The sequence below is a fragment of the Falco punctatus genome, assembly GCF_963210335.1.
Source record: "Falco punctatus genome assembly, chromosome: 4".
Lineage (NCBI taxonomy): Eukaryota > Metazoa > Chordata > Aves > Falconiformes > Falconidae > Falco > Falco punctatus.
The window spans coordinates 78,569,948-78,587,259 of record NC_137583.1 but is presented as its reverse complement, the minus strand read 5'-3'; the positions used below and the strand labels follow the sequence as shown (position 1 = coordinate 78,587,259).

At 41.5% G+C, this 17,312-nt stretch overlaps 1 protein-coding gene across 2 annotated transcripts; it reads right to left on the bottom strand.

The window, feature by feature from the left end:
* Window positions 1-486: 486 nt before the first annotated feature.
* On the bottom strand, window positions 487-16,682 carry C1GALT1 (core 1 synthase, glycoprotein-N-acetylgalactosamine 3-beta-galactosyltransferase 1). 2 transcript variants are annotated; one of them, XM_080386761.1, is made up of 4 exons: window positions 15,923-16,682; window positions 9,480-9,719; window positions 7,099-7,766; window positions 487-4,974 (listed from the first exon to the last, which is right to left on the bottom strand). In XM_080386761.1, exons 2-4 carry the CDS (start codon window positions 9,700-9,702, stop codon window positions 4,765-4,767), a joined length of 1,101 nt encoding a protein of 366 aa, XP_080242887.1. In that variant the 5' UTR covers window positions 9,703-9,719; window positions 15,923-16,682; the 3' UTR covers window positions 487-4,764. The 2 variants fall into 2 exon arrangements, with proteins under 2 accessions (XP_080242887.1, XP_080242888.1); XM_080386762.1 differs by lacking the exon at window positions 15,923-16,682 and adding an exon at window positions 15,472-15,747.
* Window positions 16,683-17,312: the final 630 nt, after the last annotated feature.

Genomic DNA, 17,312 nt, shown 5'->3' with positions numbered 1-17,312 from the left:
TATTCTGCATGAACAGCAGAAAGCTAGGTTAGAAAGCACAACATTTAAATCTTAGCAGGATTTTTTTTCCAGAAGAGGTTCGCTGAAAGAATAAATCCTTTTTAAAACCAGTGGTTAATTTTGAGCAGCTCTGCTTTATCTCTGAGGCATCAGCTACAATCAGTTCACTCAGCACTCTGTAACAATGTGGAAACACTGAAACATCAGGACAATGCAGAAACAACAGCCTGCTTATGTGAATCTACTACTAGCATTTGTGATTAATTTTACACTTCAAAAAAATACCACCTTTGTTTTCAAGGTAGCTTGCCATTTGTTAATAGCATAAATATAGTAACAGAAAACATAGCAAATGTGAGAAGCTTTTTGACTTTTCCCGGACCCAGCCAAGAAAAAAAGTAAGAATGTTTTTATTAGACTAAACCATGCTGCTATGCTACACTGCTAGCATACAGGAGGGGTAAATGAAGACAGACATGAACTGTGTATGAGATAACTTATTTTATTTATTCAATTCTCAACTTAATTTTGATGCTAAAAATTGGTCAAAGGCACTTCAAAGAACGTATTTAAGAAACAAATCCTTATGGTGATCATTCCAGACAAGTCACCAACTTATATCTGCAATTAGGGACATGACTACTTACAATTGCAAAGTGAAACATTCACAGGTTTTAAGTGGCATGTACTGTCCAGCAGCAATATTCCATTCTTTTAGAGCATTAATAACATTTGTGGATTGTTTTAAATACAATATGGTAAAACAAAGCAAATTACGCTTTTGGAGTTCCACAGAAGCTTTTCTTGACAGAAAAGGGACAAAACCGCCTTTCCGAGTGGTCCTGTACTGACAGATCTATTTTCATCTGTACAAGCACTATAACATCAGCAGCAGGCACATCAGAGAAACAACCCGCACTTTTCTGTCGCACGAAGGTAACACGCCCTGCTTGGATAGCAAACTGTTTATAAGAGGTCTATCAGCTACACACTAAGATTTTTATTTCTGGAAGTGTAACAGAACAAACACAACATGTGAAGAAGAAGTGATTTTTAATGTATACCCCCCGAAGCAAAACAAAGAAAGTGTCCTTAAAGGCAAAAGATACCGGGAAAGGAACTGCCACAAAATGAGAAATGGTGCCAACATCACCAGCATTTAACCTCCTAAGTAAAGCCAATACAGACTGCACAAAGGAATTGGGAGTAAAAGAAGATTAAAATTGGTTTGGGTTTTTTTTTCTCCTTTCAGAGAAAGAGTAATACTATCCTCTAGTTAAGAATGGTGATCAGAAGGTAACTCTTTGCCATTTTCATTCTTTCTGAACTAAAAAAAAAAAATAAAAAAAAAATCCACTTACCACAAGGTTAAAATGTTACTCAGTTACACTAAGTGACATTCCCACATCCAAGTGCAAACAACTCATGCCTAGTAATTTCAAGAAAACTAGTTCAAAATTTTTAGATGGGTCACTTAAATCACTACAGTGCCAATGGAAGCTTTTAGGTTTTATATAATTAAGAAGCCTCTTTTAGAAACAAAACAACACAAAGCAGTAAATCTGTACAGCCTAAGAGAGCCTCTGTTGCTGTGCTTCGGAACGGTCTATCCACCTGAAATACGGTAGCCTCCCTGGGCTGCAGAAATACTCAAACTCAATAAATACTTTCTCATAGCACAAAGACCTGAGAGTGAAATAACAAACTACTACTAGTAGTGTAATATTGTACGTGAAATTTATACTGTTCACATTCCAGCATTGTCTACTGAAACTTTTGAAGGTTGTAAGATACAAACCAATTATTTCAGAGGTATCAGCTCATTGTTATGGCAATACAATTCAACAGAGAACAACAGTCCTCTGTTATAATCACAGAATGTAAAAACCAATCTTTTTCTAGCTTGTCTGGAAGGAGGGAAAAAAATAAAAAAAATCTTTGCCATGCTGTTAGAAAGGCAGAAGAAATAGATTCAGAGGCCTAAGTGCAAGGACACTTTAAAACAAAGGATGGACATTTGAAGAAAAGGCTACACTTATTTCTCCAGATAGGCCACCTATTTATGACAATGTAGTATGTTCTTAGCTTTACTCCCTCAAGAAATGGAACACATTAATTTATTTCTCCGTTCCCCCTGAGGTCCTGCATGTTTTGTGGAAAGGGACATTCCTGCCTCGCTCTGCTAAATTTCAAGCCCCAGGCAGGCAGCAGATGAGACTTAGAACTTCTGCTAAGAAAAGGGTTCACCATGAGCTCAGCAGCAGCTGGTTTAACTTGCCACCTCAGCCACCAACCTGTGTGGAGCTCAAACGTCTCGCTGCCTGCTTCCTTTTGTCCACTCGAGATTTATGCATGACAAAATTAAAGACCCAAAGACAGGATAGCAAGGAACATGAAGAGGAAATGACGCTTCACAGGGCAGCACAGGGCAAACACTGGACACAAATCTGCAGAAAATATGCAAGATTAGTTCTGCCTCTTGTGGCAGAAAATCTTTAAATCCCCACGGATGAACTGAGGAAGAAAGTAGTGATAAAGGAACAGCATAGTTGCGCATGGGCTGAATTTACAAAGAGATTAAGTTGGGATCTTGATTTCATTTTATAACTTCCTTAAGCATTCCAGAAATTTTTAATCGCTTGTTTGAACAATGCCACTGCAGTTCTCAATACCATATAGATTTCACAATATTATGGGATAAACACTTAGCTCACGTAATGATGCACCTCTCAACACGGTACCATCCGCTCTCCCTCTGGACAAGCGTGCCTCTGACTACAGCAAACTGCAGACTTCTTCCTTTTTAAACAAATGCAGTTACAATTTTTTACTTAAGTCAACATACAATAAAGCTCGTGTCCCTTTCAATGTTTCAGAGGCAGTCTTGCTCATAAAAGACTAACAGATTTAACCATGCAGGAACTATTTGTTTAACTAATACTTATGTATGAACCCAGCCCATATTCAGGCAGGGAAGATGTATGTAATATTCTAACTCCATGAGGTATTTCAGTAATTGTCATCATGCTGCAGAGCAATGGTCAGAAAGGAAGTCATAACTCGCTACTGCTGGACAAGAGATAGAACCCCAATCTGTACAAGAACTATCTTTGGGAAAAAAAAATCCAGTACTTTATGGTAACATCCTCTTCCAGGAACATCCTGAAGGACAGCAGTAGTAAGTAAGGCTGTCTGCTACCAGTATGTGCCCTTTCCAAAACAATGACTGGAGGTAATTAGGTTATGTCCAAATTCATCAATATGATGAAGGTGAAAAGCGATAAAAAGATGAAAAAAAACTTTTGTTAAGTGTGGAATAAAGACACATGACATGTCAAACTCAATCCCATCTCCCATGCTGCTATTCACTCCATTTTAAAAAGAGAAAATCACAAAGTTTTATGTTAACTATATAAAACATAGGCTTGGCCTCTAAAAATTTTTCAGTAATTAACACACCTATTTTGTCCCACACCAAGAAAGTGTTTTCAGTTAAGAGGCAGAGATACTCATAAAGTAGTGGAGAAAGTAATGCACTTCGAAAGATTCCTGCATTCAGGCTGGCTTACCTGAATAACTACATACTTCAGCTTCAAAAAGAGTGAAATAAGGATCATTTAACACTTTGTTCTGAAAAGGTAACAAGGAGCAGACACAGAAGAAATTCTCTACAGGGCGGCGGGGGACAGGGAACGGAACGTTCATGAAAGCGAAATTAAGTACTTCAGCCAAATAAACTAGAAGCGTAGGGAAACAGTCAAATTGGCTTCGCTGCAGCTTTAAAATAGGACTGGCTTGTATCTGTAAAATTTTAATGAATAAGGTAACACCACAATTAAAGCAATGTTAAAATTAAATGGCAACAAGCTATAATACTGGCTGAAACCAAGTTATTGTAATGTAACTTTGGTAAGATATTATACTTTCTGTTTTACCTGGAAGGTGTGATGGAAGAGAGACTTGTATTTTGAAAAGCATCTACCTTATTTTATGCTGAAAAATTCTGAGATTTTTATATCCATTCAACCAACAGGATAAGTTAATACAAAAAACCAACAACACAAAAAAAAAACCCCACAGGTAAATGTCTTGCATCACCTCAGCAATTTAAACAACAGTAACTATTTCTGGATTTCTCCCCTAAAACAGTAGTGATCCAACTTCATATTGTTTTGTACAAGAGAGACTTAATTTTTTTTAAAATAATTCATAGCAATTAATTCCATTTCTGAAACAATTCAGATTAATCTTTTGGGTGGATCCCTGCCTATTCACAATAACCAGTCTGTCATTAAGATTAAGGCAAAGTAGACTTGACTGTTTTCATGCCTCTGAGAATGCTAGAGAAAGCCATCATGAAGTATTTGATCGTGCAGCACCTGATTTCTAATATTAGAACTGACCTAACAGAACATTTGGAAGGAAATAAGAGGAGAACAGAAAAAGGAACATAAATACTGTATGATTACCTTTGAACCTGTCCACTACGTTTTTTATACAAATTCTTCCAGATATTAGTGTACCAGAACCACCTCCTATTTCATAGCTTTAGGGCCTCAAATCTTCACGAGCAGGGCTGCAAGGTCACACTATCCCAGTCAGAGCCAGCACCAGACTATTTTACACAGACAGTGACAGGAAGTACTGCCAACATGATTTTTCAAATAATTGCTATGAGTCATTTTAGTCCACAAGCTTCATGCAGGAGTTTGAGAAGACTCTTATTCATTGTACTGGCTTCTTCTTGTTTTCTTCAAAACTCAATTAATTCTCAGAGATTTTTTGCTTTAGCTTTTGTTTGTCTTCCAGTGCTTCATTTTTGCTCTGCTCTTCCGGACTCTTTGTCAAATCAGGATTGTACCTATACAAATACCCATATGGACGGAGATGATAAATCAAATATTCCAAATGATACATAGTCATGGAGTCAACGTAGTGGAATGAAACTGCTAGATCAGAGCAGCATCCAGGACCCTAAAACACAAAACAATTCAAAATAATCAGCAAGAAATGCAAAGCATGCCGTGGATTAAAGATCCAGGAAGAATTCAAACACATACCTGATTTCATGGTAAGAAATTTGCTATCAGCCATACATATACTTCAAAACTTATGTTTTGCTTGCCTAATAATATCAGACATATGTGCCAAAGCATCTTTCCAAAATAAAGTTGGACAAAGCCTATTGCTTCTGTAATCAACCCAGCGAAAAAGCTAGCTGCCCTCAATGTCAGAGGGGTTTTGCTTTTTTTTATGTCAGTTTTGAAAGAAAACAAAGCAGCAGCAAGAAGGTCTAAACGCATTGTGTTTATATATGTAACAATACATGCTTGTTACTCATGACAGCATCCACTCATAGTATATAAACCAAATGTGTGTGCACATGCACCTGTGTGTGTTCACACATTACAGTTCAGTAAAATTATCAGTATCTAACTTCCTACATACACAAAGTTGTAAAAATTAAATTTTGGAACTTTTTTAAAAGCTTATTACTTTCATGGATGTTACCAAGCATTTTTAAGAGCTAAAAGATCATTAACATTAGTTACAACTTGTATTTTCTATCTCAAATTCAGCTTTGAGAACACTTTTCTGGAATATAGTTTTGAGGGAGGGGTTTTCACCAGATTTGGTTACAGAGCCGCTAATATTCCAACTCTAATTGGAACTAAGATTAAGTATTTAAAGACACTGATGACAACAGCTATTATATAATTGTTACTCGTTCAATCATTACTAAGCTTGATCGATATAGCTTGTTTTTGATACCAGACAATGTAGTCTCTATCCAAACAAAGCATGATAGGACAAGATCAAATAAGCGATTTCCATTATGGATCCCCACCACCACTACATCAGCTACAGATGGAACTGTCCACAGCTCCTAAAAAAGCAGCCACATCACAGATTATACAACTGACGAAGTTTACAATGCATAATGCTTTCAGATCACTTAAATTTCAAGTAGCACCCTGCTCTCTCATCCCATCCCTTCTCTTTTATTTCTTCCTTTTTTTTTTCTTTTTTTTTTTTAAACCAGAGATTTCAGATGTGGAACACAAAGAACAATCTGAAGTTCTTGCCGTAAGAATGTTTCAGCTTGTAAAAGCAATTTTTCTTGCTACTAAAAAGAATTAAAAAGAAAAAAAAAGCTTTGCCAGCTCTCATGCTTCCCTCCACTTCTGCAGAAGGGATGTAAGAGTCCAGTAATACTACACAAGGAAATCTAATCGTGTTTCCTTGTTTGAGTCATGCTTTTATTTCATTTCTAGGCAGCATTCATTCTTCTGTAATCTTTTCAATGGAATTCATTTCATGTACACTTTAACAACCTTCAACAAAAAAGTGAGTGCAAGGCAGCTACCAGTGTTCAAGCCAGGTAACACTGCATACAGTTATCAGTGATAAGTGTATTGCAGCACATCTACCTCCATTTGAAGTGAAAATGTCCAGCAGGCAGTACGGTCACATCTACCGTTACCCAGCAGCCCCTCCAGTAACTTGGGAATCTCTTAGACAATGGTAACCAACTATCATGAGCAAGTTTCAAAATCTGTTCTATTTCTATAGGTTTTATGCAAAGTTTGCTGTTGGGTAGAAGATAAAAGTGTGTCAGTGCCACTTTTCCTTTCAGTAGGCTTTAATGTAACTAAGCCATACTGTTTGACCTGGCTCAGTACAGTGGGCACACACACCTTGGAATGAATCACGCTGATCTCTGTTCTCACTGCACACTAGTAGTTGGATGGCTGGAGCACCGTCTGAGAGGTAGGAGGGAACAAAACAAAACAACTTTGCAAGGAAGGTAGTAGTGGTGACACTAGACAAGCTTGTCAGAAAGGTTTCATCATTTTTTGCTGGCCACAGAACACAGCAAAACAGCAATAATTAAGACTAACTAGCTCTTCTGGAACATTAAGTTATTAGCATCAATTTTTAGTTGATCAGTGTATTTAACATCTACACAGGTGTTATCACGGGATATCACAACAAAACCATCTTTTCTAAACCGTACCGAGCTGCTATTAAACTGCTAATTCACACATCATACACACGGTAAGATGTACTTCATCAAATGGGTTCCTAAGGACTCACCTCTACAGCTGGGTAATAGTTGTAATTCCAGTACCAGAATGTTTTTGGTAGGTATCCTCTGATTAAGTGATGTTCTGGAACGAAGGGATGAAAGGTTTCTCTGCCACTTGTATCCCTAGAATCTCCTGCTTCCACATTAATGATCTCCATGCATTTTCCTAATGCTAGGTCTTCGATAGAGGAACTGTGAGAGCATTTGTTTGTTTTAAATGCAGCAACAAATCTCTTCAGAGCTTCTTTGCTCAGAACATATCCTGCTCCTCCACTCATGTAGCCCTGTTTCACATATGGCTTAAACCTTCTTCCAAAGTATATTGGTTGTTCAGGACTGTATTTTGAAAGAAGCCACCTCAAATTGTCCAATATAACATATGTATCATCATCTGCTTTCATAAACCAATCAGCATCATCAAAATAATGGTCATATACGTACTGAAAAGCTTTAATAGTCTTCCAGTACAGTTGGTCCCTGCCTTCTTTGGTTTCTAGTCCCACAGTTGGGAAGTCTTTATTTTCCTCAGAGCTCATAAAAAGTATTTTATTACAACGTTGGGCCCAAGTGGCCTTAACATGCTTGGCTTTCTTTTCTAGATTTTGAGGACCAGTCATGACCCAACACAGTATTTTCACCTTCTGATACAGTCCCTCTGCAATATTTTTATTCTCATCTAAAAAAAAAAAAAAAAGAAAAAAAAGGAAAGTTCCAAACAAGTATTAGACTTGATTGTAAAACAAGCTAAGAGTAACCTCCCCCGACATGTTTCTAGATCAGAAAAGACATACAGAGAGAAAAAGAGGCATTTGCTTATTATCAATGTACCAGTTAATGAAATTAATGTTAGATTTGGGAAGAAAACAAACAAGACCCCTAAAACCAAGAACCTAAAATTTTTAAAGCTACTTCCATTTAACAGGATAAAGGACAGCATATGAGCCACATCAAAATGGGTATTTGTTCAGGGAACTGTGGCTTTAGAAAACCTTGATTAGTACATAAAAACTGTTTGGAGGTAACCTCTTTATGGTTGTTGAAGGACTAATAAAAATCAAAAAGCTGAATATTTTTGCCATTCACAATGAGCACAACGATTACAACACAAAAAGGTCAAAAAGTAATAGGCTCTGTTACATATATTCATATGAATCGACAAAACCTAACAAATGTTTCTAAAACAGCCATATATTTTTGAAGGAAAAAGCAGATGGCAAGCCAGAAAGAAAGAATTTATCATCAAATCAAGTTAAATCTTATTTGTAAAAAATTCAGATTAAATAAATTAGGATGCTATGAAACTAGTATTATTGTTGTGCCAAAATGTTTTTATTTGCAGACAATACAACAGAATAGACACAGTCATCTCAGCTGCATAACAATGTTTTCCACGCTGCCAAAGCATTCATTTCCCTCAAAGAAACATTTTCATTTGATACATTACTTTAACTCATGTAAAAGAATATTCAGTGGAGAATGAGGTCTGTATAACTTGTCCTAAAATAATACTGCTTATAATTCATGCAACAACAGATCAGATTTCTTTGTAACAATGTTCTACAATTACATGTGAAACACTCATAAACTTGTCTTACAAAGTTTGCAGATTAAATACTTTTAAATAGCAAATTACTTATTATCATAGTCTTCAGCAAATGCATTATACTGCATTTTTTCTCATCCAGACTGTGCCAACACAGGCACTATCTGTATTTAGAATGAACTCACTTAATGAGATGCCTCAAATGTAAATGTATGCCTGAAACATTGGAAGGGTCTACCTTCTCTGGAAAAAACAAACAAAACAAAGTGCAACAGAATTTGCCTGTTTTGTGACTGCAAACAGCAACCTGTGTTTGGACTGCTGCATAAACCAGCTTGGCAAACAATGCCCACAGTGACCCCCTCTGCCCCCTCGGCTCACCCCAATTCCAAGTTTTACTAATAATTTCAAAAAGTTAATTTCTTTTTTTATTTTTTTTAGCTGTATCTAAGAGGCTAGATCAAAAGTTAGAAGTTGTCCAAAATTAGTTTCTTAAAGCTAAAAAACAGTTCAGTCACATCTAAAATGCTAGCAAGTATATCTGCTTAGCAAAACCCTCATTTAATGTCAATAGTTTATGTGTGAAGATCCTGCTCCACAAAAGTCTGGATACAGACGTTTGTTCAACAGCTGGGCTCTAAGGAAAAAAAATCACTACTGTAAATAATGTAAACAAAGAAAACCACCATTCAGTAGACCTCAGGAGAACACTTATTCAGATGTAACCTGAACATGGGGAAAGTGAAAAAAAAGGATTCATAAAAATTCTTGCCAGTGAAGAAAGCAACATTTTGCAATGCATGAAAAGGAAGCATATTATATAATTAGTCAGGCATAACAAAATACCTTTATGCTGTCCAGAGTCTGCATTGAAATTCATTTGTCCTTGCAGCTGATTGTTATCAATATCTGCTGAGTGTTGACCATGTGGATCATTGTGAAGGACGTGAGGCTGGATCTTAACCTGTTCTTCTAGTATAATGCTAAACAGAAGATAGCACACAAAAAATCCTATTGCTGATCCAAAAGTGAAGGTTAAAAGGTTCATCAAAGACTTAGAAGAGGCCATCTCCTGAAGGTAATACTCTGTCAAAAACAAATGAAGAATACATTAAGCTTAAAGCCACTTAATGCAGAAATCAAATCTAAAACTATAGCAAGAAATCAAGGACTAAATCTCTGGAACTAGAGATCTCAGTTCTATCTGAGCTTCAGCTCCCCTGGGTTTGCATGGAAGTTTAAGTACAAGAGCAATGCAAAAAGTCATATAAAATTCTACAACCACTGATAAATTTAGAACAAAGAGCCTATCGTATATCCTTTAGCTTAAAATTATAGAAGACAGTAAAAAATCACAATAGTGATTGTATATACAAAAAACATTCATTATATTAATACAATATTTATACAAGAACGTATAAAAAGTGCAATACCTTAAACATATAATTGTAATGTACGTTCACTTCTTTATTTTTTTCATTCCAAGAAATCTGTGCTTTAAAAGGTAATACCCAAGTATTTTACGAAGCTAAAAGATGGTGATCAAAGGCAATCTACAGGTCAAGATAGAATACAGGCCTGAGATGTACTTAAACTCCAGGAGTAAGCATATTATAGGAATTCTTTAACAGATGTCAAACGTAAGCAGATTCTGAAGTGGTATAAAAGCAAATCTACTCTCAAAATAGGGCATTTTCCTTCCAATTTTAGGAAATACTGAAGACAGACTTTCAGAAGGAAGCGTAAGACGACATTCTGCATTTTCATACAGAACCACCCATTTTCAAAAGGCATTTGGAGGAAGAAGACAAAACACATCAGACTCAAGGCCTCTTCTAAGTATCAAACCCCTTGTATTCCAGTAATAAATAAAAAAATACACCACCTCACTTCAGCCACACCCTTGCTCCTCAAAAACTAAAGGACTTGGCTGACCATTTTTACAAAATTAAAATGAAATCAGCATCCACGCCTGCATAAAGTGAGCTTTATAAATCCAAAACAAGTGTGAATTTGTATATATTAAACACTTGCAAACCAATTTCAGGCTGTTGAGGCCTGAGGCTTTTTCATCTTTGCAAAGGACTGAGATATTTTCTAACAGTTCACGACTAAACTACAAAAACGTTGACTGTTTAATATATACTGGATTTAAGCCAGAGCCTTACAAACAAGTTGATGATGTTCCCTCCATCGGGATCATTTTTAATGCCCATGGGCAGAACTCTAGTTAGTTAGTTAGAGAGCCAAAAAAAGAAAATTATGGAATGTACAGAGCATCAATGAAAACCATCGATCGGAAAAGAGCTACAGCCCCTAAAACAACTCATTTAGCCTGCAACCACTTATGTCATTGGCTGTGCAGAGTCTATTGGAAAAAGACTGTCCCCAAGCAAGCTGCATGAATCACTTTGCAGAAACACACCCTCCAAATACCAGCTTTCTGTCTGTCTGAGTGCTCTCCTGAACGGAAAGCAGAGAGGACAGGATGCAGGCATGCACGTTGTTAGGTTGGCAATTTCAGAAATCATCACATTTACTGCACCCATGCAAATCTAGATAATTTGGGAGCAAAGCAGCTCTTAAGATGTTTTTCTTTCCACACTGCTAGAAAAGGGAAAGAAAACTGGAAGCACAACTCGAAGCACAAAATAAAAATCAAGAAACTTAAAAGGTTGCAACAAATTCACATAATTATAACTGTGGTTGGTAAGGAGTTGTAGTTCTTTAAAACGAAAAAGAACACTATACACTTTTTTTTATTCATATGCTGTCTTCCCTCAGTTCAGTACCACATCTTGGTGCAGACTAATGACTGCCTTTTGACACGACATCCTAAAGTATAAAATTGACTATATCACCATTTGTGATGCAGGCCTTGAAAAACACATTTGGTTCCCTGCTTTATTTTTGTTGTCTTATATGCCAGTAACTTGGGAAGAAAACATGAGGACCTAGATCAGGTGCCTTAAAAAAAAAAAAAAAAAAGGGCACAACCCCAGAGCATTTAAGGATTTAAGGACAAGGCTACCTGTAGAAGCAGCACTAAAATTATTATTTTTGTATTCACCTTCCCCATCTATCACCACAATGTCCCCTCAAAATGTGCAAAGGGAGAGGGCCAGAATAAAACAATGCTTTCTGTCAGTATATTAAAAGGTGAAAAAAATAATAATCCATGCATGCACACGGCATAGCTATAGCACCTTCTAGAAAAAGTCTCCATTGCTCTATTTCTCAATATTAAGTGTCTCTCTGCCATACAATTTCAGTTATCTGCTCTAACAGCTGTTAAAATTACTCTTGCTTGGAGAGAAAAAAGGAAAATTACTTGAAAATATCTGCTACTTATTAAACTATGGAATTATACTAAATTACATAACTTAAAAAACCAAAGTGTATTGGAAATATTAAAAGATAAAAAAAGTACATTCATCACATTTGGAAATCAGAAGTTGATTTGAAGTATTCCATGAGCATAGAGGATTTCTGGGAGCAGGCAGAGACAAATGCTGAAGCTGTACTTCATATTTGATATGAAATGCCTTTAGTTTCCATTCTAAAATAATCTGCTCACCATTCTTTCAATTTTTTATCAACAGACTGGACCACTACTACATACGTGTGCATTCATATGTTTATAAACTCCAACAGTAAACAGGATGGAAAACTTCACTTTTTCTATTATCTTTATATTTGACACAAATAGAGTCTTAACTTGCCAGCAAAAATAACTGAATGCTGTAGCATTAGACTAGAACCAGAAAATGTCTAAAAGGGAAGTCAGTTATTATGATAAGTATCTACACTGAGACTCTTTATTGACATTCTTTTCTATACAGGGATTTATTCAGGGGCAAGACATGCAAAACATTTAAGTGTTCAAGGCCAGTTTGGATGGGGCTTTGAGCAACCTGATCTACTGAAAGACACCCCTGCTCATGGCAGGGAGGTGGACTAGAAGATCTTTAGAAGGTTCCTTCCAACCCAAACCACTCTGTCACACTATGATTCTATGACATACAAGAGGGAAAAGGTAAGTAAAAAACCTATCGGGTCACTACAAGATCCCCATTTTTATTTTGATCTCTATTTTTACTTCTCTTGAGTTAAAAACCAGACACTATTAAAATAAATATCTACAACAAAAGCCTATGTTTAAACTTAATATATGCTCCACTGCCCTATTATGGCAGCTTAAACAAATATACCTAAATAGATACTCACATAGGTAGCCCTATTCATAACAACCACACCAAGAAATGTTTTGAAATTCTATCACAACTTAACAGCCATTGTAGATTTGGCTCCAAATTTAAGTTCTGTGAGTCAACAACTTCTGCATCTTCAAACTTACCGAAAAAGTAATTTTTCTGTATTAAGGGCTGCTGAACCTGGCAACAGAACAGAGACAAGGCTGCTGCAACTCCATGTCCCCAGGTTCTGCCAGTGACAAGGCTGAGGATGTATTCCCATAATTGCACATGCAAACATGCATATACATGTGGCTGACCATACAGATCGATGCAGCTAAAAACTGTTCGTGCAAATACAAACACGGTCTGGCCTTATGCTGCTCCTCTCCCTAGCAGACCAGGACAAAAGTCTGTTAGTGGGGACTATACACACACACACACACAATGTGGATCCCTCCAGTAACTGGCCTCAGACACTCAATCTATCCAGGAACCAATCCTGAATCCTCAGCTTCCCGGAGTCCCACTCCAGTTGCTGGTACAGACCTCCTCACCAGAGACACACACATGCAGATCCCCACAGGCATACCATGATCCCCCCACTCAATGGCCTTAAGACATTCAGTCCACTCAGTAACCGACCCTTGGACCCCCGGCAGTTGCCTTGCTCAGACACAGATGCAAATGAGCCTCCAAAACAAATCCCAGATCTTGCAGTCCCTCCAGTAGCTGGCTTGGACATCCTGGACTCTCGTAATGCGAAACTGAAGATCCTCTGATCTCATTAGTACCTGCCCCACCCTTAGAGCTGCCTCAAAAGCCCTGCCTAAAACCCAAGCCTCTTACCCTACTTACTGGCTAACCCTGCATGATACTCGCTAGCAACTGCACACTGGCATACTTGCCAAGACTACACACGCACTCCAGTCTCCCCAGTTCCCGGCACTCCAGACACAAGCCTCTGTGACTTACAGGCCCCACTCTGGTTGCTGGCATTTGGACTCCCACTCACTCCAGTCCCTCCAGTTGCTGGCACGACAGACGGAGAGAGCTCCCTCTAACCTATGGTACCACTCCAGCTGCTGGCACTTAAGACATCAGTATGCACACATTAACATAGCAGTCATCTCATCCAGGAAAACAGAAATGCAGTTTAATGTGAAAAGGAGGGCAGGCTGTGGTAACCTGGCACAGGGCATGGCCAAACATACTGACCAGCCACTTGTTTACAATTGACCAGGCCCCTTATCCCCTTACCCTTCTGTCTTCCCCTACTTGTTCCTCCTCAAACCACCTTGTTCCCTTTAGTCTCTTCCCTAAGCATCCCATAATAAGTTTTGTACAGTCACAAGATGCTCTTCTCCTGCATTCCATAATACATTCCGCATTTTGTAGGCAGTTACCCCCCTCAATCCTCCAGAGCCTTCCTGTTGACTTATCTTGATGTGAGTAACACCCGGGCAACAGCGCCAATGACCCTCCAGTGACAGAGCTGGCGGCTGCTTCCTCTGATGAGATTCATGCCCCCCGCCCCCCCTGCCCCCATTGTGTGGTCCTGGTGATGATGAGCCTCTTAACATCTTAATCTAAAATACATTTCCCACTTTGCTAGCTGTTCCAACGAGATTAAAATCACCTTCCTAAACCAAAGTAATCTCAGTGAATCCCCATGCAATAGGAATATATGATACTGAAGCTTGCCCCATGCCCACTCCTAAAAAAACCAAACAAACAAACAAAAAAAGCTTTAAATTTAATACTTTAAGCAAACTCAGACTGTGTAAGTTTTTGAACTTGTTTCAAGAGGAAACACGTTCAACAAAAAAAACCCACAAACAAATCTGGGATTTTGAAACTTACAGAATGCGGGACATAACTCCTAGATATTTCTATACAAGTTTTTCTCAGTATCATTCCATAATCACTTTAAGATTTGATAAATTAACTATGAGAAATATGGCTAGCCTACACATACAGCTGGCTCTTCCTTGTATCCCTTACTGAAGAAGTGAGGGGGAAGCTCTGAGGCCTCAGCATGAAACCGAACATAAACGTTCCTTGAGAGCTGCATAATTAGCAATGAAATTGATCTCTACTACCATGTCCTTAACAGTCAAGCAACAAGTCAGAATAATTCAAGTCAAAACACAGAAACCTTAAATCAGCTGTGCAATGCCCAAGAAAGGTCTTCTGCTCAAAGTCCCATTATTTCTACAAGCTTTATACGTACACATTCATATGCTTCTAAAATGAAGCATGTGCACAAGCTGCACATTGACTAATATTGCCTGCATCAACAATTACTAGGAAACCGCAGCAGTTCACATCGACTAAGCACAGATTATATTTTTCACCTTCGAAAACATTTTGTGTTTTTTTTAAAGAAACTAATCTGATGTTCTAAGCATTTCTTTGGAGAGGAGCTTTTCCCATCAACAACTCTTGGCTGGTCTGTCAAAACCCACAGACAACAAAAGCAGTTTGGGTGCAGGCGGCCAGTAACAGCACTGAAAGAAGATGTGCAACAACCCCGCAGCACAGGTGAGACGGCAGAGAGAGCTCCTTCCTCATTCCCACAGCGGACACCCTCCCACAGCAACAGGTCACCCTGCCCAGCGCCCGGCCCCCAGCCCTCTGCTCACACAGCCCGCGCTGCACGGAACTGCGCCGTCGGCCCAGGAAGTCCCCGTTACACGGAGCAGGCGGCGGACGGCTGGGAGCAGCCGGCCGCTCCCGCCCCGCAAGGCACCTCCCTCCCTCGGGGCTCCGAGGGACTCGCTGGCTTCCAAGGAGACCCCTCCCTCGGAGCCCCCCCGCCCCGGGCTGCCAGGCACCTGCCGTCCCCGCAACCGCGGCTCCTGCGCGCACCCCCCCGCCGCCGCCGCCGCCGGGGTGAAACGCACCGCCCCGGCCACCACCTCCCGCCCCGTCACGGCGGGCAGGCACCTTCCGCACCTTCCCTCACGCCGCCTCCCCGGCCAGGGCGCTGCCTTCAGAGGCCTGCCCACGGGCGACGGCGCGGCCCGGGACCCGCCGCCGGCCCCCCAGCGCCGCTCGCCCGCGCGGCCGGGCCGGGCCGCCCCCTCCCCTCACCTCGCCGCCCGGCGGGGGCCCGGCGCGCGCTCAGCCGCGCGGCCCGCAGGCAGCCGTTGGCCGCGCGCAGGGGAGGCCGCCGCCAGACCCGCCGCCCCGCGCCGCCGCCGGCACCATCCCGCCGCCCCGCGCTGCGCACCCCCGAGCGGGGGGCGGCCGGCCCGGCCCCGCCGCCTGCTCATTGGGCGGCCGGTGCCGGGGGGCGTGGCCGGCCCCGGCGCACGCAGTTAACCCCTGCCCGCCACGCGGGCCCGCCGCGTGGCAGCTCGCTCGTTCCCCCTCGTGCTCTCTCGCGCGCGCGGCGTCGGCACCGGGCGCGGCCGGTAGGGGGAGCGCGCCCCCCCCCTCCCCAGCAGCTCTCTCCCCCGCGCGGGAATCGCGCGTGGGGACGGGAGCCCGGCCCGCCTTCCCCCTTCGCCTTGCCGCTGGCAGCGCCGCCACGTCGCCGGGCCGGGCCGGGCGGCGGGCAGAGCCTGCGCCTGCCCTGCGGGGAGGGTGAGGGCGGGCGCCCCCGGCCGGGGCCGCTGCCGCAGCCGCAGAGTGAGGGCGAGGGCCGCCTTGCCTGCCATGCTGGGCGGCGCGGTCAGGGCTCTGGGGCGTGAGGGCGGAAAAACAGCACCGGGCGGGAAGCGAGGAGCATGCGGGAGCACGGGAGAGGCGGGAGAGCGTCACCTCCGTTTGACTACCCAAAGGTTTGCAGCGGCGGGGTGTCCTGGTCTCCTCAGGCAGCCCTGGGCAGGGAGCGCCGCGGGCAGCCTGTACCCGCCCTCCCGCCGCGTTACCTGGCTCCGGGCCGTGCCGGGGAGCAGCGGTGCCGTGTGCTCAGGCCGGGCTGCGGAGCTCCGCTGGCTTGCGGCCCCTCATTCCCTTCCCTGCAGCCGGTCTGGAGCCGCTGCACTTCCAAAATGCCATTAGGCAACTGCAAGGGACGTTGCTAGGTAACCGAGCCCTCTGAAATCGTTTCTTATCTCCCTGGCTAAAGCTGCCTGCCTTTTTCACATCTCTGACGTTTCTCTCTTGATATCTTTCCTCAGGAAAAATCTATTAAATATGAAGAGAGATTGTAGATTTAAAAGGTGTAACGGAAGGATAGCATTTTGCAAACAGCGCGGAGTTAATGGAGCTCCACAGTTAATAGGTACAAGGTTTTGGGGTTGTTTTTTTTTTTTAATAGGACTGGGGTGCAGGTGTGTGCAAACGAGCACCGGCCCATGCTGAGGGCCACTAGTGTTCCTGTAAATGAAGGTCACTGGATACGCACTGCTCTTGACATCGACTATATCACCTCCCTCCCCGCGGTTCTCAGCCCTTCCTCCAGCCTGTCCAGGGTTCAGTCCAAACCACAGCTTTTCTTCTTCATAGCTATAGATCTGCGTGTTTGCTTTCTGCC

What these genes read in the sequence shown, in the direction of transcription:
- C1GALT1 (XM_080386761.1), bottom strand. Translation starts at nt 9,702, where the DNA reads ATGGCCTCTTCTAAGTCTTTGATGAACCTTTTAACCTTCACTTTTGGA. An exon ending in AGACTCTGGACAGCATAAAG is followed by an intron (nt 7,767 to 9,479) that starts GTATTTTGTTAT and finishes TTTTTTTTTTAG; the next exon opens with ATGAGAATAAAAATATTGCA. An exon ending in ACTATTACCCAGCTGTAGAG is followed by an intron (nt 4,975 to 7,098) that starts GTGAGTCCTTAG and finishes TTTGTGTTTTAG; the next exon opens with GGTCCTGGATGCTGCTCTGA.